The 21,692-nt window shown below is 42.6% G+C and overlaps 1 protein-coding gene across 1 annotated transcript; it reads left to right on the top strand.

Moving 5' to 3' along the window:
* Nucleotides 1-10,100: 10,100 nt before the first annotated feature.
* On the top strand, nt 10,101-20,696 carry LOC119357258 (protein NRT1/ PTR FAMILY 5.10-like). The gene is made up of 3 exons (XM_037624252.1): nt 10,101-10,270; nt 10,364-10,581; nt 19,144-20,696. The coding sequence occupies exons 1-3, from the start codon at nt 10,138-10,140 to the stop codon at nt 20,410-20,412; spliced, it is 1,620 nt and encodes a 539-aa protein (XP_037480149.1). The 5' UTR covers nt 10,101-10,137; the 3' UTR covers nt 20,413-20,696.
* The last annotated feature ends 996 nt before the right edge of the window (nt 20,697-21,692 follow it).

Below are 21,692 nucleotides of genomic sequence, written 5' to 3'. Positions count from 1 at the left end.
CACGTTTTTTTCGTTTCCGAGAGGCACGGCCGTGACTCTCGTGAAAGCACAACCGTGCCTCTCGTAGAAGCAAAACCGTGACTCTCGCGAAAGAAAAAAAACAGAAAACGCGTATTTTTTTTCCTTTCTGAGAGGCACGGTCGTGACTCTCGCAAAAGCACAACCGTGCATCTCGCGGAAGCAAAACCGTGACTCTCGCGGAAACAAAACAGAAAACACGTTTTGTTTTTCCTTTTCCGAGAGGCACGGTCGTGACTCTCGCGAAAGCACAACCGTGCCTCTCGCGGAAACAAAACCGTGACTCTCGCGAAAAAAAGAAAACATGTATTTTTTTCTCTTTCCGAGAGGCACGGTTGTGGCTCTCACGAAAGCACAACCGTGCCTCTTGCGGAAGCAAAACCGTGACTCTCGCTAAAGAAAAAAAAACAGAAAACGCGTTTTATTTTTCCCTTTCCGAGAGGCACGGCCGTGACTCTCGCGAAAGCACAACCGAGCCTCTCGCGGTAACAAAACCGTGACTCTCGCGAAAGAAAAAAAAACAGAAAATGCGTTTTTTTCCGTTTTCAAAAGGCACGGCCGTGACTCTCGCTAAAGCACAGCCGTGCCTCTCGCGAAAAAAAGCCGTGACTTTTGCGAAAGGAAGAAAAAAGAAAAAGCGTTTTTTTGTGCAAATTGTTTTTTGAATTTTTTTATCGAAAAGTTAAGGAAGACCGGGAGAAACCAAAAGGTCGAAAAAACCCAGGAAAAAACCATTTAAAAAACCAAAAACATGTACAGAAAAATAAAAAATAAAATCCGGAGAGAGTGTCCAGAGCACGACACGTGGCGAATGGCTGAGAATGCGCCAAGTGGCGCTGATTGTTACGAGGCTCCCGAAGGAGTGCTAGTTAACTAGTTGCTCCCTAGCCTCCTGGCACCCGCATGCGCCGCCTAGCGGGCCGGCCCAGCAGCTACTTCAAAAACGCAGACACGAATAGAAAAACTATCCTCGAAAAATATCCGCGAAAAATATAACAACCACTGCGCCAACATAACTCGCATGGTAACCGTAGTATTTAATGCTTCTATTAGTACTACACTAACTTATACGTATTTTGTATATGAAGAACTTGTGACCTGCACTACCTACATGTGTTCAGCTAACCATTAGGGCATATATTTGCAACTAACAAAATGCAGCACTAACACTAGAAAAACTTTCATAGCCACTCATATATGATTTTCTTTAACAAAAATGAAACTTCACAAATTTCAGAAAAAGTTCATGAAAATGCATAAAAACGTTGTCCTATTCAAGAAAAAGTTCATCAATTTTAGAAAATAGTTCACCAAATTTTGAAAAATGTTCATCAATTGTTTTTAAAAAAGTTTACCAATTTGAAAAAAGATCAAAAAAATTGAAGAAAGTTCACAAAAATAAAAAAAGTTCAACATTTTTTGAAAATAGCTCATCCAATTTGAAAAAAAATAATGAATTTGAAAACAGTTCAAAGATTTTGAAAAAACGATCATCGAATTTTAAAAAAAGTTCATCCAATTTGAAACAAAATCTTCAATTTTTGAAAATACTTCACGAAAAATAGAAAAAAGTTCATAGATTTTGAAAAGAAAAGTTCATCAAATTTTTAAAAAGTTCACATATTAAAGAAAAAGCAAAATCGATGAGGGAAAGAAACTAGGAAGAAGAAGAAAACAAAAAAACAGAAAACAAAAAATGGAAGACAGAAAAACGAGAGAAAGAAAAAGGAAAAGGAAGGTCTGTTGTTTGAGTTTGACAAGGCGCTTATTTTTTGCGGAACAAAGTACAGCATAACGGACCGGCCCAGTGCAGGGCGCTGCAGGCGCCCGTTTGCAAAATAGACATTACCGGGCGCCTGCAGCGCCAAATAGGATGCGTCCGAAGTGCCGGCAGTTTGACTCAACACACGTCAAATAGGAAATCTCTATTTTTTTCTCACCATGATAAGTCCAACATGAGAACAAGACGTTGGCCTAGCACTGGCTATCGTAGCAGCCAAGGAACATATGTACAGACGTACAGCAAACCGACTGTGCCGGACATCGTGCACATATTTGAAACCGTGAAAATTTTAAATTCATGAACATTTTTATAATATATTTTTTTTCTAAAATCAAGAACATTTTTAGAATTCATGAACAATTTATACTTTTGCAAATAATTTTTTAATTGTGAATATTTCGAAACAATTTTGTTGAATCGGCGAGCATTTCTAGAATCAACGAACAATTTTTGGAAATTGGTGGAACAACTTTTGAAATTTGGAAAAAAAATTAATGCATATTTTTAGAAATGCGTGATCATTTTTTGAATCAACGAACATTTTATGAATGAATAAACTATTTTATAAGTCACAAACAGATTCTGAATATTTAGGATATTTTTCTATTCATGACATTTTCTGAATTGGCAAAATTTTGTTCCATTTCATTAACATTTTTTCATAAAAGAACTTTTTAAATAATGATGAACATTTTTTACCCGAACATTTGTTTTTGAAATTTTGAACATTTTTTTAATAAGCGAACATTGTTTTACAAAGTCTTAAATATTTTTTTAATCACAAACATTTTATGATTTTGTAAATATTATATTTCAAAATTATCATTTTTTTAACTTTTGGAACTTTTTTGAAGTACCAAATAATTTAAAGTAGAACTAAATGAAAACTGAAAATAAAAATAAATAATAAGAAACGAAATTACAAAAATTGGCCGTCCGGACATGGCCCGGTCCAAATTAGCACACTACGTCTTCAGCCAGCGCGCAGAGCGCGGCATAGGAGGGCCCTCCTACGTGGGCTGGCCTAGACGGGGCATGCCCTTGGGGAATTTTTTTTATCACTTATAGGTGGCATTGGTGGGTAATATTTTGCAACTTCAGGGGCAATTTTCGTGATGTACCTAGAAGCAATAGCCTCTTTATTATTAGGTATAGACTTAGTATATATGTTAGGGTTTATACTCGGGTTTTATTATATTGTCTATCCATCGCTACAATTTGTAGGTATGAGACGTGTAGGACTACTGCCTTGTTTCGTGTGCTCAATTTTTCATTCGCGAAATCAGATTGCAGTTCACTTTTGTTCTTGCTGGTTCTTCGGTTGTTTGCAGGAACTCGAACCTCGTTGTTCAGGTTGATCGTGCCTACGCCAAGGTCAATAACCATCGGAGATTGGTTAGCGACTGTCGAGACGTATCGCCGGGTATGGTATAGCCGGATCGTAAGGTCAAAATCCACCAAATTAATAGTTATCCCCACTCTTATCGAAAGATCGGGTCGTCGTCACATCATAGATGTATCCAAATCACTTGATCCAACAACCATCAATGTCGACTTGAAAATAACTAATTGTAGTTGACTAAACTATTTCATCCCTTATCCATCTGAGTTGGTTAAAAAATTTAAACTATGCATACAATTTTTATATTCACACAATTATAAAAGTATCCAAGTATCTTGATTGAATGGGTATCAATTGCCACTGAGAAAAGGAAACTAATTCTAGTTGGTTGAACTATCTTATCCCTTATCAATCTGATTCTATGCAAAATTCAAATTTTGCATACAATCTTATCTCAATTTTGTAATAGGAGGGTGTAACTTGAGCAGGCTAAGAGTAACCAGTAAGTTGATCACCCAACTGTGTACAAGTTTTTGTTTCTTCTATATGGTTCCAAAATCCAAGGGGAGTACCTCCAAGGGGATCACCGTGGTGTGGACGGGTTACCTTGAAGGGAAGTAAATCTATCCTTATTAGCGCCAACCTTTCTCCCCATGTATATGATGGATTGTATATCCTTTTGGAGGGCGGGCATACTGCATTTGATAATGATCTGGCTAGATTCTTCTGGCAGGCAGTGGACGGACGCCAGAAATACCATATGATCAAGTGGGTGGACATCTATATGCCTAATGATCATGGTGGGTTAGGCATCATCGCCTCTGGTCGCATGAACGTAGCCATCATGCTGCGATGGTTTTGGCGGATCATGTGAGGGACAGGGGCATGTGGCTGCAGCTTCTGCAGGCTAAGTAACTACGGGTGAGCCCCTCCTAGAGTGCTCATGCTCGGATGGTTCTCAATTCTAGAAATTGATCAAGCACGCTATTCGCCTCGGGGTCGCCTTTTCGATAGGTAATGAAGAAGGAACCCTATTATGGCAAGATCCCTGGGTGGCTGGCATGCCACATCGGTTGGACTTCCGTAGCTTGTGTGCTATTTGGGTTGATCCGTTGCTATTAGTCTCCTAGGTCGCCCAGAATGGAAATTGGGACATCTTATTCTGACGCTCATTTGGGCAGGTGGAGAATGTGGAGTGGGCTAGATTGTGGGCAGCTTTCACTGGACACGCGTCATGCAAAACAAGGCAAAACCACCGACTCGTCCAGGACTCTTACACGGATGAGTAGATGGACCCATAATGGGTCGTACTGGAACACAGGCAAAAAAGTGTCTGACGTCTGCCAAAGACGGAACTAGACGCGCGCCATCGAAAACAAGGCAAAACCACCGACTCATGCATGACTCGCACACGAACCCAGAACGACCCGTATGGGGACACGAGCCAAAAAGTGCCCGACGTCCGCCGGGGACGGAACTGGACGCCTGGCACCTGGTGTTGCCGAATTATCCGGATACCGTATCTTGGAGTCTTGTTCCTTCGGATGCTTTCTCGGTGAGCTTGCCACACCAGGCGTTATGTCGTATGCTAACCATTCTGTGGACTGCACCTCTGTGGAAGGCCCCGTTGCCCCTGAAGATCAAGAACTTCGTGTGGCAATTGCTGTGTGACCTCTTACCCTATGGACGGAGGTGCCTAAGCGGCATGGGCCGGGGAATGTCTTGTGTCCCGTGTGTGATGTCTCGGATATCGGAGCCCACATTTTGTTCTCATGCATTGTGACCGAGGCCTTCTGGAGTTTTGTCCGTGAGGCACTGGGGCCTAATTGGGAGGCCCTATACCTTGTGAAGTTTCTAGAAGCAAGGGCTACCCACCCCGGGAAACAACGCTGCCTATTCTGGCTTATATTTATGGCGATGTCATGAACCTTATGGACGATGCGTAACAAAATGATGATTGAGAGGGTCTTCCCGCGGCAGGCCACTGGCTCTTTTGAAATTCCTTGCTTTCTTACAACACTTGCACCCGTTATGTTGAGAGCGGGACCGCGGTCGTCTTGGACTCATGCTCGATGCTCTTCTGGCCAGCTGTGCTATGCGGACGACACAATTCAGACGATGCACACACGACACATAAATCCAACCGAACATGCGCATGATAAGCAGGGTACCGACCGCTGGATTTTCAGGTCGTGCATAGGTCGGGCAGAAACATCGTCTGTGGAGCAGTTTCGTCTTCTGGCTACAACTCTCCGTCTTTCCTCCTCGTAGTGCCGCTGTGCCTATTACCACTAGGTAGCCTTTTCCCCCTATTTATTTTATGCTTTCATTGGGCTTGACCGTGCTCCTGCCCCAGCCGTATTAGTTGCTTTGGTAACTATAAAACATCTTGTATGGCTCTTTGCTTCATTTATAAAGCGGGACGAAAGCCTATTTCTAGAGGTTCCAAAATCCCATTTATTCCCACATATATGGTTCTAAAATCCAGATCTCTCTGTATTTTGATGTGCATTCTTGCGCAGAGTAATTTATCGATACGTCTGAGTAGCTAGATGACAAAGGAATCTATGAGCCTGAGTGACGGGATGACTACAACATGAAAATATGCGTGGATGAAAAGGAGCAAATAAATATCTAATGCTGACACTACTAGGAAAAGGGCTATAGATGATATGGCAACTAATGGTGCATCAGACATGTGATGCGCCATTAGTATATACTAATGGCGCACCATGTGTTGGTGCGTCATTAATGTCCAAATACTAATGGCGCACCACATCCACGATGCGCCATTAGTAACAATTTTTTTTTTCATTTTTTTTCAAAACTAGTAATGGCGCACCAGTGGATAGTGCGTCATTACTAGTTAAACTAGTAATGACGCACCACGTCCACGGTGCGCCACTAGTAAATTTTTTTCAAATTTTTATTTATTTATTTTTTCAAAACTAGTAATGGCGCACCAGTGGATAATGCGCCATTACTAAGCTTTGACCAAAAATTCCACCGAATGCACCCCCTCCCCCCTGGACCGCCTTTTCAGTTTAAAAAAATAAAAAAAATGATGGAAATGTCAAAAAAATAAAAGAAAATAAGTTTCCCATGTGATATGTGGTCTACTTGTTAGGAAAATTTACAGATATGAATTTTGACTTTATTTGCAAAATCTCTCTAAAATTTGTAAAATGGGCATAACTTTTGCATACGAACTCGGATTAAAAAGTTTTATATATGAAAAATCATCTACTCGAAAAGTTACATCCGAATTTAACAATTAAACATTTTCAAAATCCTTAAAAACCTAACAGAAAAAAAGTTACGGGGCTTTTAAGATCCGGAGGCAAAAAAATCAAAAAAATTCAAACTTACTAGTGGCGCACCGTATGCTAGGTGCGCCACTAGTAACAGAAAAAAAAATTAGTTCCGATTTTTTTGGGGATTTTTTTTCAAAATATGATATGTAATATGAACGGAAGTTTGAAATATTTTTTTTAAAATTTCATCACACTCATGAACATGAACAAAGTCCTAAACATCAACAAGGTTTAATAGGATTGATATGCTAGATATATCAACAAGTGCTTGTGAAGTGAGATTAAGCATATTGACCATGGAGTGCGATTTGACCTGAGATTAAGCATATTGACCCAAGATTAATCCATAGTGACCCGTGATTAAGAATTTTTTAAAAAAATAATTTTTTTTGAAAAAATATTATTACTAATGGCGCACTTCTATGTGGTGCACCATTAATAAATCAGATAGTAATGACGCACCTCTAGGCATACTAATGATGCACTACAGGTGCGCCATTAGTATCTGGTATACTAATGGCGCACCAGTGATGCGCCATTAAAATTTAATTTTAATGGCGTGATGCTAGTAGCGCACCAATAGTGCGCCATTAATAGGCAAAACTGGTGCACCACTAACATGCCTTTTCCCAGTAGTGTGATGGAGCATTGAAACTGTGCACACAAGCACTAGGTATCAGTATAGCGCGTCGTCGTCGTCGAAGCGATCTAGTCCAACTAGCAACCCGAACTGCTCCGTGACAAGGATCTGCCAACCGGCAGTTATCTTGGATCCACACGATAAGATATACGGCGAACAAGCTCTGAGGAAGAAAGCTAGGAGATGACAATCATGGACGCCGGCCTCTCCCATTTCCACGGCCGCGCGCCACCTCGCTGCACCCTCTTCGTCGTCCGTGATGCACTACATGTGCCAGAGCTGGCGGCTTACTCGATCGAATATTATATAGGCCCTCCGTTCCAACATAATTAAAGATTTAAGTTTGTCTTAAGTCAAACTTGTTTAAATTTCATCAACTTCATAGAGATCGTTTTGCAAGTTAAAACAGCTTGCAAAACACGGAGGAAGTATTTTATAAAGAAGTTCATGAGGCTTATTTGGTGTAGTAGTGTAGAGAGAGAGAGAGAGAGAGAGAGAGAGAGAGATTATTTATTTTGCATATCTGAAGTAGTGTATGATGGGAATAGTCGGCAAGACCGGTCGTGGTCTGTTTTTCTTAATTTGGGACTGTTCCAATGATGTTGGAGCAGTTATCTAGCTGGCCAGCTTTCGGTTTATCACCCAGCACTTGCAGTGATATGTTAGCCTGCTCCTTATTTGTGCACCGTGAACATTCACATCAAGTCTTTAATGCATCCAATATGCTAAACTTATAGAAGACTTCCACTGATTTCTCCGTGGCCATACACGTAACCCTGTAAGTAAATTCCGTAGCAAAACCTACCGTAAGTTTGTAGCTCAATGAATAAACGTGTAAGTCGTATGAATTCGAGCGTTGGAAAATAAAATGGCTGAAATTTCCAGACAGCGGCCACCACCTTGGTCTATAACTATGACGGTAACACGTTAACCAGTAAACTTGTTCTTTGAACTGGTAGCCAGTAAACATTTTGACTAAGGAATCACGAGGGAAATGGTCAACAACAAGTTGATCGCCGTCTATACATCGAGGGCCCATATGTGCATAGGTAGGTGGTGATCAAGCAAAACGGGGCAAACATTTGCACCTAGATTATCCATGCTCTTAACACCCTCGCGTGGACAAATTTTTGCTTCTTGTATATGGTTCTAAAATCTTGTGCCCCCAACAAGGGAATGTATAGTGTTTGATAAAGAAGCCATATCTTAATTTTCAATAATTTAGAGATGGAAATAAAAATACATGTATTCTCCCTTAGTGCTATCTAATAACAATATATAAACTTCTTATGTATATAGGATACCTAAATATGTGATTAGAGATCTCATGCTAAGAGATTATCTCTTAACTAAGAGAAGACAAGTCACTACAAATAATTTCTCTCTCCTCCACCTCAACATTTATCGTGTGTGGTACTTCTAAGATAGCACAATTGCACACACTCTAAATGCACCATGTTTGATTGGGTCTCCTCCCATGGCATATAACTAATTACGAGAGGTTGCATGGAAAACAGAATTTTAGAGGCAAACTTGAAAAGAGTCGGTAGGAAAATAGGAAGACACAAAGTATTAGGGGAAAAACCCACAAAGTTATATGCAAACTAAAAAAAGAGAGGAAGTATTTTGCACCCATGGTTTTCTTAAGCCATCACATCCATAATTTATGGTTAGTATACATAGGTTACTTGTGCTTCATGTCGACTTACAACTCAAAAATCGTTGTAAGAAACTCAAGATACGAGTCATACCCACACAAATTACGTTTATATGCATATTTTATGTGGTGTCTTTGGTTTGCAATTTTACGTCAGTATAAAAAAAAATTATATCTAGTATATACATTTGCTTGCATTTATCTTGACTTACAACTAAGATAAAATTCATGTGATGTAAAATCTGGTGCTAAATAAGGACGTGCAGAATAACCTTTTTTAGGAGGGGAAGAATAACTACTGTTCACATATGGCGAGAATAGCTTATATTTGATTTCTGTCTTTTCATGCACTGTTTCACCGAGTAATCTATCTTCTTTTTTTAGAGAGAAGGCACAGAGTAATATATCGACACGTCTGAGGGATGGGAATTTTCGTCAGAAAAGATCACCAACATTTTCGTATTGACAAAAAAGACCACCTACTCGTCGTATTGACAAAACAGACCCCTTGCATCATGAAGGCAGATCTGGCAGCCAACACGTGTCACATGCCGCCATAGCCTGCGGCGGCCGGTCCTGCCTCCACAGCGCATGGCGGCAGCCTGTGCATCACAGGGAACTGGCCGAGGGAACAGAATGTAGGGGCGCTGGTGGGCCCAGCCGCCATGCCCTGTGGCGGCAAGTACTGGCTGGTGCGTGTGACCCTGTGCGTGCGCGTGACCCACGTTCAGCGACATGCATCAAACTGACGAGAGACAAATGTTTTGGGCAAACCTCGCCTCACTATGTGCTAGCTGTGCGTGGCCGCTCTTCCATGCATGCAGGCTTGCGCGTGTCTAACGAGGAGGCAGTGCTTGTGCGTGCACTTGCATGCATGCATGCATGCGCACAACCCAGCCCATCAACACCCTTCCGTTCCGTTCGCTCGGCCGGATCCTTGTGATGCATTGGCTGCCGCCGTGTATTGTGGCGGCAGGCCTGGCCGCCATCGGCTGTGGCGGCAGGTGCCACATGTCGGCTGCCAGATCTGCCGTCACAGCATAGCTGGTCTTTTCTGTCAATACGATGAGCAGATGGTCCTTTCTGTCAATGCGAGAGTGTATGTGGTCTTTTCTGACAAAAAATCGAGGGATGGATGACATGAGAAGCAAGCTGTCTCTGAGCGATGGATGGAGACGCGAGAGTATTTGTGTGGATGAAAACGGAGCAAGTACGTACCGGCATGGTGCCGATACACAAGCACTAGCTAGTAGAGTGCAGCATCACAGTCACAGCGGCCTAGTCCGTCCGGCAACATGAACTGCTCCTTGACAGGAACAAACCACCCACGATGATATATATCGCTAACAAGGCTTAAGCTAAATTTGCAAATCAAGCTAGGAAATGGCAGTGGTGGACGCCGAGGCTCCCTTTCTCCAGGGCAAGGAGGAGCCGCTGGCCGGAGTCTCCGACTTCCGCGGCCGCCCCGTCTACCGCGCCACCTCTGGCGGTTGGCGCTCCGCCATCTTCGTCGCCGGTATGCACTGCATGTCCTAGAGCTAGCTCTTTACTCGATCCAGATTAATATCCGAGATGGCTAACAAGGTAGCGGTGCATACCGCGTACACAGTGGTGGAGGGCGCCGGCAGTTTCGTCTACTACGGCGTGTCGGCGAACTTGATCACGTACATGACAGGGCCGCTCGGCCACTCCAACGCGGAGGCGGCCGCGGCGGTGAACGTCTGGACGGGGACGGCCAGGCTCATGCCGCTGCTGGGCGCCTTCGTCGCCGACTCCTGGCTGGGGCGCTACTGGTCCATCATCCTCGCCTGCACCCTCTACGTCCTGGTAATAATTAAGGAAATTAATCTCTATGCCATCTTTTTTGGTTAGACTCGTCCTGATTGCTGCTTGAGCCCAATTAGACGCAGACGCTCGTATATACGTGCATACACTCATCTCTATGAATATATATGTAGACCCTACCCTATGAGCACCTTCGAGAGACTAGCCGGCATATTATCATGAGATTGGCGATGTCACCATCGACGCCTTGTAGTCAACAGAAACATCTCCTCCCATTGAACGTGCATTGCTGAATATCTTGAAATAAATCTAGGACGAGCACCAGGATTTGAACTCTGATGGAATGGGGATATCACTAACCTCCTAACCACCCAACCACAGGTTGGTTCGCAACACATAGTCTTTTTTTAGGGGTATGCACAAGGCATAATGTCATGCACATCACCACACACAAAAACTCACACAAAGTCTCTACCCATATTCCACAGAAAAAGATAATTAAATACACTATGCCCCTAATTTTTAAGGCTTCATAAGTAATTAAGATTTCACCAAATTTTGACCGGGTGAACGATATTTTTTCTCAAGAAAAGCTCTCTCATTCAATTTTTTAATTCAATATGCTCCGTAATTTTGGTCTAATCAACAATTTTTAAAAATTAATTGACAACAATCGGCCCATAAGAAAATATCAGTCCCGCGCACACTCTCACCACCTAGAAAAAAATGCCAATATATTGGACTGTAGCAGCAGTAATTCTTTTAGTTCACTATGGTCCCCAATTTTGGAGCACTCTCGTTCAAATGATGTATTCGATTTCGGATTTGGTTCAACATTTTGACAAGGCCAACGAATTTTCAAACCAATCGACAACAACGGGCCTATAAAAACATGTTGGTTCCGTGCAATCTGTCATCACCTAGAAAAAAGAAACACCAATATGTGATATTGTAACATCAATATAATATATGCAGGCACCGATGTAGAAAATTTCTCCACATTGTATGAGTTGATTAATAGATAACACATAATCACCTCGCGTAAGGGCCACCAAAAGATCACATTATAAGTAAAAAGAAAACACACTTCATCATCTCCCCAATTCACCAAACCAAATACTCCCTTAGTTTCAAAATATAAGGTGTATTTGTTTCTAAAAAGTCAAATTTATTTAACTTTGATCATGTTTAGAGCTGAAAATATCGACATCCACAATACTTAATAAATAAAATATGAAAATTCATTTCACGGCGGATCTAATGATACCAATTAGATATTATGGGTATTGATATATTTGTCTACAAAATTAGTCAAGCTTAAATAGGTTTGACTTTTCGGAGACTAATACACCATATATTTTGAAACCCATGGAGTAGAAAATTTATGAAAACCCAGCAACTTCAACGGCGTAGAAAATCACGTCCAACCCTTCTAGTTTTAAGATTAATAGTCGCCCCACTAATCTTGTATTCAACGGAAATGTCCACTCGCGTTAAAAAAGTAACCCCGCCTTGATAATATATATAGAAAATTTTAAACCTAGGATCAGGTACATGTTTGACAAGGCCTACCTCTAGGGGCCATCCATCAAACTGTTGGTTTCTTAAGACTTGTCTTAATTTTGACGCAACGGACAAGCACTCTACAGTAGAGTAGGCCACGGCCTTGTCACGTCAAACTCATTGCTTTAAAATCTAGTCCGTGAGTGCAATCAGTGGAACTGTAGGTGGATCTCATGGCTGGTACGTTTCACTGTGACATCGATGTTGACAATTGGGAAGTGTACAATATTTGTGCTATGCGTATTCGAGAAAAAAAATTCTGCTTGGGATGATGTGTTTAAGTTGAGCTATAGTTCTGTAATTAACGACAGGTCAAACGTTACTCCAAGTCCAAAATGTGTATGAACTTATCTTAAATGTCACTGGAATAACACCTTACTTACTCCTAAATTAAGCGATGATTGACCCTTGAATAACATGGTCTAGATTGTCTGTACTGCTTGCATGCTCTCCGCTTTCCTTATATATCAATAAATTTTTACATTTGGAAGAATGCATACCGTAGTTCAAAATAGTTTTAAATTATTTGTGCTAGATTTTCCTATGTCAGTTGACACTCGTACATAGGATATGTAGGATTACAACTAGATCAACCACAAACAATTCAAGAGTAAAAAATGACGCTTATTCGTCTCTACAGTCCTGAATGGCAGGTAAAGACCCGCTCACTCAAGTGGTGAGTATACAAGGCTTGGAGCCAAGTACGTGTAGGCGCCGATGTTCATGTAAGATTTGCCGGACAGTAGTGGATGTAATGTCACCATATTTTTTTCCGAAATCGGAGGCATAAGATTTGCCTCATCTATTAAGTAAGGGGAGAAAAGAGTTTAGAGTGTTACAGGACACCCATACAAACGGCATGATAATTACTCACACAACATAATAGTCCCTAACTTCTTGGCGCCATCGGCAACCCATAACTTTGCCTCCTCAATGATGGTTTGGAGGAGGACAAGGGGTGGCGCAAATTTGTGTCGAAAAACTCTAGCATTTTGCTCGTTCCAGACGGTCCACGAGGTGAGCATGGTGAGGGAGGCCATCGAGGGCTTCACGCACCTTCCAATTCTTTCTCGTCGAGGCCTCAAAGATTAATGGTGCAATATCCTTGGGCTTCCGCCCAAAAAGCCAAGGAGAGCCCCAGAATGGCGTTTTTGCACCATCCCCCACGGTGATAGTTGTAGAAGCGTAGAAGAACTCGAGATCCTCGTCAGTGCAAGGGTTTCCAAAACCCATCCAAGGCTTTTGGGGCTCCTTTCACTCATACCACAGCCACTGGAGACGTAACGCCCGTGAGAAATTGTCAGTGTTAAGCACCCCTAGACCCCCATACTCCTTTGGCTTACAAACTGTTTTCCAATTGACTTTGCACTTGGCTCCCGTTGTCTTGTCCGTGCCGGACCATAGAAAGGCCCGCTCCAACTTATTCAGATTGTTGAGCGTGCCCGGCGGCACGATGAGAGGCGTGATTGAGAATACCGCTTGGGATGAGATGACCGACTTGACAAGCGTCGTGCGGCCGATGGTGGTGATATTTTGGCCATCCCAAGTGGCCAATTTGCCCGCCGCCTTGTCCTCGAGGTATTGGAAATCCACCTTTCTAAGCTGCCACACTAAGAGAGGCAAGTCTAAATATTTCACCGGGAAAGAAGCCCGAGCTGCCGGCAAATTCTGAAGACCGTGCCCAAGATTACGATGGTTGCATCGAATTGGCACAACAGAGCTTTTCTGAAAGTTGGTGCATAGGCCTGTCACCTCCTCAAAGCCTCGTAAGATGGAAGCAAGATTGTCAACGTCCCTTTTGATGGGGGCAAGGAAGACGACGGCATCATCCGCGTAAAGGGAGGTTCTGACCGTGGGGCCCCGCCCATGGATCTTGCGTAGGAGGCCTTCCCGAGTTGCCAGGTCCAGAATCTTATGCAGCGGGTCAATCGCGATGACGAAAAGCAGCGGGGAACAAGGGTCCCCCTGTCTGAGCCCCTTCAGGTGCTTAATGGGAGGGCCGGGGATCCCATTCAGGAGAATACGCGATGAGGACGAGGATAGGAGCGCGGCAATCCAAGCCCGGAACCTATCCGGGAACCCCATCTGCTGGAGGAGATCTAAAAGGTAGCCCCACTTGACGGAGTCAAAGGCTTTTTGTTATGTCCAGCTTGAAGAGCAGAGGAGGTGTCTTGCACTTGTGCAACCTCCTAGCAAAATTCCGAACGCACATGAAATTGTCATGTATGTTGCGCCTCTTTATGAAAGCACTTTGCGCGTTGGAGATGAGGTGATCCATATGAGGAGCAAGCCGAAGTGAAAGGACCTTGGCGATTATTTTGGCGATGGCGTGGATGAGACTGATAGGTCTGTAGTCCCCCGCCCGACGCCGCGGGCGGTTGCGAGTCGGGGATGAACTCCACGGAGCCCAGGGATCCGCCCAGGTCGCAGTCCGGCGAGATTGGATCTGACCGAGACGAGGTGGGGGCGAACGATAATGTCATCATATTGAGGTGGTGTGTCCAACGCTTGGGTAACTGCCTTATGATGGGATGGCCCAGAGGGCGTGATGCTGAGGTGCACCATGTCGTGCCCGTGTGGGCGAGGGCCTTCAAACCTGCCAATGTTACCGACCATGAGTGTTGTTGCCGATGATTGTTGTGCGCTTGGCACTACATATTTGTTTTTTTTCAGTTTGGTTAAGCTGGGCAGGATGCTGGTTGTATTATGGGGGCCTTTTGGTCTCTAAGGTCATCCAAAAGTTAATTTCAGGAGGATCGTGATTATGTCCGAACATATGCTTTTGTTAATCCTAAGTTAACTAGAATTCCATTATGTCCAAGTTGATTTATATTAGATGCAACTTCAGTAGAGTCTGTTGAAAAGTACAAGTTTCACTTTTCGAATTTATTTAGACATAATAAAATCTCAGCCAACTTAGATGGGCGGTTCCATGGATATGTAACCACCAATACTATGTACCAAAGGGTTGCGACGTGTCGCTTCTATTGTTTGACAAGTTCTGGAGCGAGCTGGACATGCCTCAGAACAATGGAATCCGAAGGAACCCAGTGTATCTTATCGAGGGCATATTAGGAGAGGACGGCCCAGGCACAATATACAGTAGAAGCATCTACCTCACGGGACTAATTTCCTCCCTTTTAATAATCAGCAGGCACATGAAATATACGCGGAATTATAGGCGACTTAAGACATTGTGTGTTTTTTTTACCCACTCGAAGAGAGCTGGATTTTTCATTCGTTGACTTTTTAGTTAGGTTGGTCTAGAATTCTATTAGCTATGTAATGGAGACAAAAAAAAATACTTTCTAGATGGCTTGTCACGTGATTTTGACATGAGAAAAGAGACTCATTGAGAAGGTAAAATCGACCCTACAGGACAATGAGTAGTAACAATATTTTAGAAGAAAAAAAAGGTGCGGCCCAACTTGAAACTTGTACTTGCGAACTCATTTGAAAACATGTAGTTGTGACACCATTTGAAAACTTCCAGTTGCAATCCAGCTTGAAAACTTGCAGTTGCGACCCAGTGAAAAATTTGCAATTGCGACCCCACTTGAAAAACTTGAATTTTCGACCCTATTTGAAAACGCGCAATTGTGGCCCCACTTAGAAACATGCAGTTGTAACCCATTTCCGAACGTGCAGTTGTGACCCCACTTGAAAAATTGTAGTTGCGATCCATTCAAAAATGTGCAGTTGCGACCTCACTTGAAAACTTGCAGTGTAACCTATCTTGAAAACCTGCAATTGCGACCTCACTTGAAAACTTGCAGTTATGACCCATTTTAATACTTCCATTTACAATCCCACTTGAAAACTTGCATTTGTCACCCATTTGAAAACATACAATTGTGACCCCGCTTGAAAACTTATAGTTGCGACTCAGTTGAAAACCAGCAATTGCGACCCTTTTTGAATACATGCTGTTGCGACCCCATTTGAAAACTTATAGTTAAGACTCAATTCATGTAGTTGCGTCTCGATTTGAAAACCTGCAATAGCAGCCCCATTTCAAAACATGCAGTTAGAATCCTAACTTGAAAGCTTCTAGTTGCGGCTACATTTGGTAAGTTGCTGTTGCGATCCATTTTTGAAACCTCACAGTTGCAACCTCATCTAGAATCTTACAGTTGCAAACCGACTTGAAAAGATTGAATTGCGACCCATTTAAAAACTTGCAATTGCAACCTTTTAAAAACTTGCAGTCGTGACCCGACTTGAAAACTTATGGTTTTGAATTCTTTTTAAAATTTGCAACTGCAACTTAAAAACTTTTTCTTGCATTCACATTTAAAAATTGCAGTTGCAACCCGATTTGAAAAATTGTAGTTGCGGCTCCATTTTAAAACATGCAGTTACGACCTCGAGTTGAAAAACTTTGGCGACATTAAAAATTTGATGATGTAAACTTAATTGCTGATAGGAATAGTATTGTTGGTTGCCAAAAAAGTTGAAGCCCTAGCGTAAAAGCAATGCATGAAAAAGGCATAACAAAAATATTTGACAAATAAAATGTATAAAATAAAAATAAATTAATAATAATAATAATAATAGAAATAAATAAAGAAAGAGTAAACATAAATAACCAAAAATAAAAACCTCAGGTTCTATTTTTTAGTAAATAATCCTCACGTAAAAACACAAATCGATAAGAAAAAACTAACTTGCAACGTAGCCCAACAAACGCAGAAACGCTACTCGCTCCATAGAAAAGAAACAACCAGCGGCGAAGCCCGAAATCCAACAAGCATGGAGAAAAACATATAATGCGCCACGCTTGAAAATTCTGTCGACAACAGCACCAATCTAATCGGACGATCGTGACCGTGAATGGGACCTAAGAAAAACTCAGCTAGCTGAGTTTTAGCACGTCCGTTTCTTTAAACATTAGAATCAGGTACATGTTTGACGTGCCTAAAAAAAAGGTACATGTTTGACAAGGACTACCTCTAATGGTCATCCATCCAACTGTTGGTTTCTTAAGACTTGTCTTAATTTTGACGCAACGCACGAGCAGCCAACAGTAGAGTAGGTCATGGCCTTGTCACGTCAAACTCATTGCTTTAAAATCTTGTCCGTGAGCGCAATCAGTGGAGCTGTAAGTCGATCTCAAGCCTGGTACATTTCACTGTGACATCCATGTCGAGGACGATACGCAAGTGTACAATATTTTTGCTGTGGATGATGTGTCTAGGTTGAGCTAGTTGTGTAATTAATGATAGGTTGAACTTACTTCAAAATGTGTACAGTAGTATGAAATTCTCTTAAATGCCACTGAAATAACACCATACTCGTTTTTTTCTTGCGGGAACATCTTACCTACTCTAGTTCCAAAATTAAGTAATGATTGCCCCTCGAATAATATGGTCTAGAATATCTGTATTACTTGCATGTTCTCCTCTTCATAAGGCTTAAATTATTTCTCCAGAATAACAGTTGTGCAGTTTGCTCCAAGATATATATCGGTATATTTTTACATTTGGATGTATGCATACCGTAATTCAAAATATTTTCAAACTATTTGTGCTAGATTTTGGTATGTCAGTTGACACATGTACATCGCACATGTAGGATACAACTAGATTAATCACAAACAACTCACCAGTAAAAATGATGCTTATTCGTCTCTACGGCCTGAATGGCAAGTAAAGACCCGCACACTCAGGTGGTGAGTATATACACTTGGATGCCAAGTACGAATAGGCGCTGATGTTCATGTACCATTTGTCGGACGGTGCTAGATGCAATGCCATCGTATTGAACTAGATCATGAATGTTGTCGAGTCCCATGAGCCAACTAGATGTGATGCCAGAGGTGGCGTGCACAACGCTTGGGTAACTGCCTTATGATGGGATGGCACAAACGGCGTGTTGCTGAGGTGCACCATGCCCCAAGTTGTGGCTGTGCGGGTGAGTTCCCTCGAACCTGCCCATGTTACCGATCATGATTGTCCGACACGGTTGTTGGTGTCACCCTTGCTCTTCTTGTTCTCTTTGTGCAATTGATCATAGAGGGTTGGTCAGAATTTTGTCATGTAAAAAGGAACAGGGTTGGCACCACGAGGAAAACCGCCGGACAGGTGCACTTGTGAAGAGCGTGCTGGTGGTCTATTTTCTTCATCTCCTTGACATTCATCAGCGAGGGTCTGCGAGCAAACATTAGGAATGGGTCCATAAAAGGTATGAGGATGGAGATGTTGTTGTCTAGCTGCTCGTTGAGGCCACGAAGATATTGAAGAAGGATACCTCGTCGTCGGTAGGGGTGCCGGCATTTGCGATCATGCTTGTGAGGTTTTAAACAGTAGGACAATAATTGACGACACTAGAGTAAGGAGGAGTACAAACCAGTTTATCTTGTTGTCGCGGAAGAGTCTCTGTTGATCGCCCACACTGGTCATGTTGCTATAATTGAAAATACAAAATATGTTATCTCTCAAATGTACCATTCTTCTTCATGTTTTGTTTATACAGTCATAATTCAAAACAATAAAAATCAAGTACACCTGTTATTAAAAGTTTGCAACTATCAATTATCTCCGGAGACTGAAGTAGTACTCAAATAGTATTTTCTAATTTGTACAACCACACTAACACTAGTACTCACATACTGTAAACAATAATTGACGGTTCAAGATTTAGTTTTGGAACAACACTATGCCCAAAACATCATAATTTTGTGGACTGGAGGTAGTACAATTATGGCTTGACTTATTTTTCCCTAGTTACCCAACTAAATGTAAATGTGTGGAGGACTTTGTAGGATAAGTACTACATATTAATAATCACAATATTAGTAAAAGATCCCACATTTATAGATAATGTTAATTCCATGCTCTCTTCTTCCTTTGCTAATAACACTTGAATTATTTCCCTAGATTTCTAAATGGAGATTTTGCTACATAATATATAGGTGTACTTTCAGATTATGTGTCCTATCTTTTAATATGGTTGGTGGCACGTTCATTGCACATTAGGGAGTGCTACGAGACCATGTTTTCTACAAACACTCACAAGAAATAACTACTCATGTACATGCAGGGTTATGGCATGATCACTCTAGCATCCACACTCCTGACCCAGCGACCATCATCGACCCTCGACAGCGACTCTTCTTCTAACCCTATGTCGCCGCAGGTGGCCTTCTTTTATGTCTCCCTCTATCTCATTGCCCTCGCACAGGGTGCCGACAAGCCATGCGGACTTGCATTTGCCGCCGATCAATTCGACGCCGACCACCCCAGGGAGTGTGCCGCCCGTAGCTCCTTCAATTGGTGGCACTTCTCCATAGCCATTGGTATCGCTGTCGCCATTATTGTCGTCAGCTACATCCAGGAGAATCTTGGTTGGGGAATTTGTTTTGGCATGCTCTGCACCGTCATGATTTGTGCCTTTGTCATCTTCCTCGTTGGTATTCCCACCTATCGCCTCCACGCATCCATCGTTGGCTCCGGCAGCCCCTTTATCCGTCTCGGGTGTAGTCTCATCACGCTTGCCAGAAACTCAGGTTTCTCCTTCCATGCTAAAAGACACATGCATGAAGATGAAGACGCCACAAGCAACTTGGAGGAGGCTCGCGGCGTCCTACGGCTACTGCCGATCTGGGTTGCATGTCTAGCATATGGTGTGGTGTTCGTGCAGATCACGACACTTTTTAACAAGCAGGGCCACACCCTAGATTGCCATATCTTTGGTAGCCTAGAGCTGCCACCGGCCATGTTGCAAACGTTTTGGCCAGCATCTGTCTTGTTGTTCGTTCCCTTTTATGATCGTGTTCTAGTGCCGGCCCTACGTTGTCTGACGGGCACTCCGTCCGGGCTGACACAACTTCAACGAGTAGGCACAGGCATGGCCGTGTCACTTGCCGCCATGTGTGTGGCGGCATTGGTGGAGACCCAGAGGCTAGAGATGGCACGTGAGCACAACCTGGTTGAAGACACCGAGGCGACGGTCCCAATGAGTTGGTCATGGCTGGTGCCGCAGTACGTGATGGTCGGGGTGGCGGACGTGTTCGTAATAGTTGGGATGCAAGAGTTCTTTTATGACCAGATGCCCAGCGAGCTTCGTAGCCTTGGCATAGCGCTCTACTGCAGTGTGATTGGCATCGGTGGCTTCATCAGCGGCACTCTCATCTCACTCATTGACCGCATCACACGCAAAGGCGGTGGCGATAGCTGGTTCTCTAACAACCTCAACCGAGCCCACCTCGACTACTTCTATTGGCTGCTTGCCGGCCTCAGTGCGGCAGAGCTCGCACTCTACATTTGCTTCGCTAGAGCCTACACCTACAAGGAGAAGAGAGACTTTTGAGAGTGATGACCTAGAACTAGAAGTGGATAATCTGCAAACAGTTTGTCACTCTATTTGTCTTCGGTCACTTATGTGGTACTTGAAGACTACGCATCTTTGGTTGTTTAACAAACCTATTTCATTTTATTGTCTTTCTGGCACTTGGCTTTGTAACAACTTGAGAATGTATGCCAGGAAGGCAACAAAACATTTCCTTTACTAAGAAAAAACTACAGGTACAGAAGCTGTTGGAAATATGCCCTGGAGGCAATAATATTGTATCATTATATTTCCATGTTCATAATTAAGAGTTTATATTTCATGCTATAACTGCTATGATCCTGGAATATGTGGTTCTGTGGAAAACTCATATGCACGTGTGAAATGATAAACGGACAAAATAAAGGTTCCTAGTCTCGCTTCTATGACTAGCTCAAGTGTTGTTGGAGGTCAGGTTTTCCGAATCTTAGGATATCGTTAAGTGCAACGATGGTCATCCTAGACAACTTTGAGATTATGATGTTGGAAGAACGACCATATTGAATCGGCCCAAACTTGTTTGTTATGAATTGAGGAAATATCGTCTGTAATCAATTGTAATAACACGGAGTGTTAACATGTAGATTTCCTCCTTAAACCATGAGAGTATTGTAGTCACTTCTTACTGTATGATGGACTTGGGGGTTGCTCAAAAGTCACCTGTAGCACGGTGATTATAATGACATTTACAGGTTCATCGGAAAGTTTGACAAGGGACTAGATAGCTCGAGAGTGGGATTGCTCCTTCGATGATGGAGAGCTATTCTTAGGACCTCTCGATGTGACGGCATCCATCATTGTCCGGCCAGACAAAGGTGACCACGTCATGGGGATGCCGAAACACAACAACGAGAAAGAAAAATAAAACCGGTAACGAGTATTTTAGTATAATGAGCATGTGTCAACTCAAGAGGATACCGATGCATCCTAGGTTTTCTAAAGTATCGTCAAGCAAAGGGAACATCACATGATAACCAAAGGTTCACATGTATATCATTTGCGTGCTCATCAGAATCGATATGAACGTTCGCGGTCCCGCTATCGGTCATTGAACGAAGGTGTTTTGTTCATGTAGTCTATGAGTTACTGAACCTAGGGGGTCACAAGCTTAAGGCAACAACGATCTTCTGAGTGTTAGTAGGGCACGAGCGATGATAATATATTTGTGGAGTTGTTTCATTAATATTTCAAGTAGTTCCTAGAGGATCCGGAAGCGTTTCAGGGTCACCGGAAGGGTTTCGGTGAATATCACGTAATACCGG

Source organism: Triticum dicoccoides, chromosome 2A (genome assembly GCF_002162155.2).
Source record: "Triticum dicoccoides isolate Atlit2015 ecotype Zavitan chromosome 2A, WEW_v2.0, whole genome shotgun sequence".
Taxonomy (NCBI): Eukaryota; Viridiplantae; Streptophyta; class Magnoliopsida; order Poales; family Poaceae; genus Triticum; species Triticum dicoccoides.
The sequence above is the reverse complement of the archived record's forward strand: the minus strand, read 5'-3'. Positions and strand labels throughout refer to the sequence as shown.

Excerpts from the sequence above, each read along its gene's own strand:
- LOC119357258 (XM_037624252.1), top strand. The coding sequence starts at position 10,138 with ATGGCAGTGGTGGACGCCGAGGCTCCCTTTCTCCAGGGCAAGGAGGAG. Across the intron at positions 10,271-10,363 it reads CTCCGCCATCTTCGTCGCCG|TGGTGGAGGGCGCCGGCAGT; the intron begins GTATGCACTGCA and ends CCGCGTACACAG. Across the intron at positions 10,582-19,143 it reads CCTGCACCCTCTACGTCCTG|GGTTATGGCATGATCACTCT; the intron begins GTAATAATTAAG and ends ATGTACATGCAG.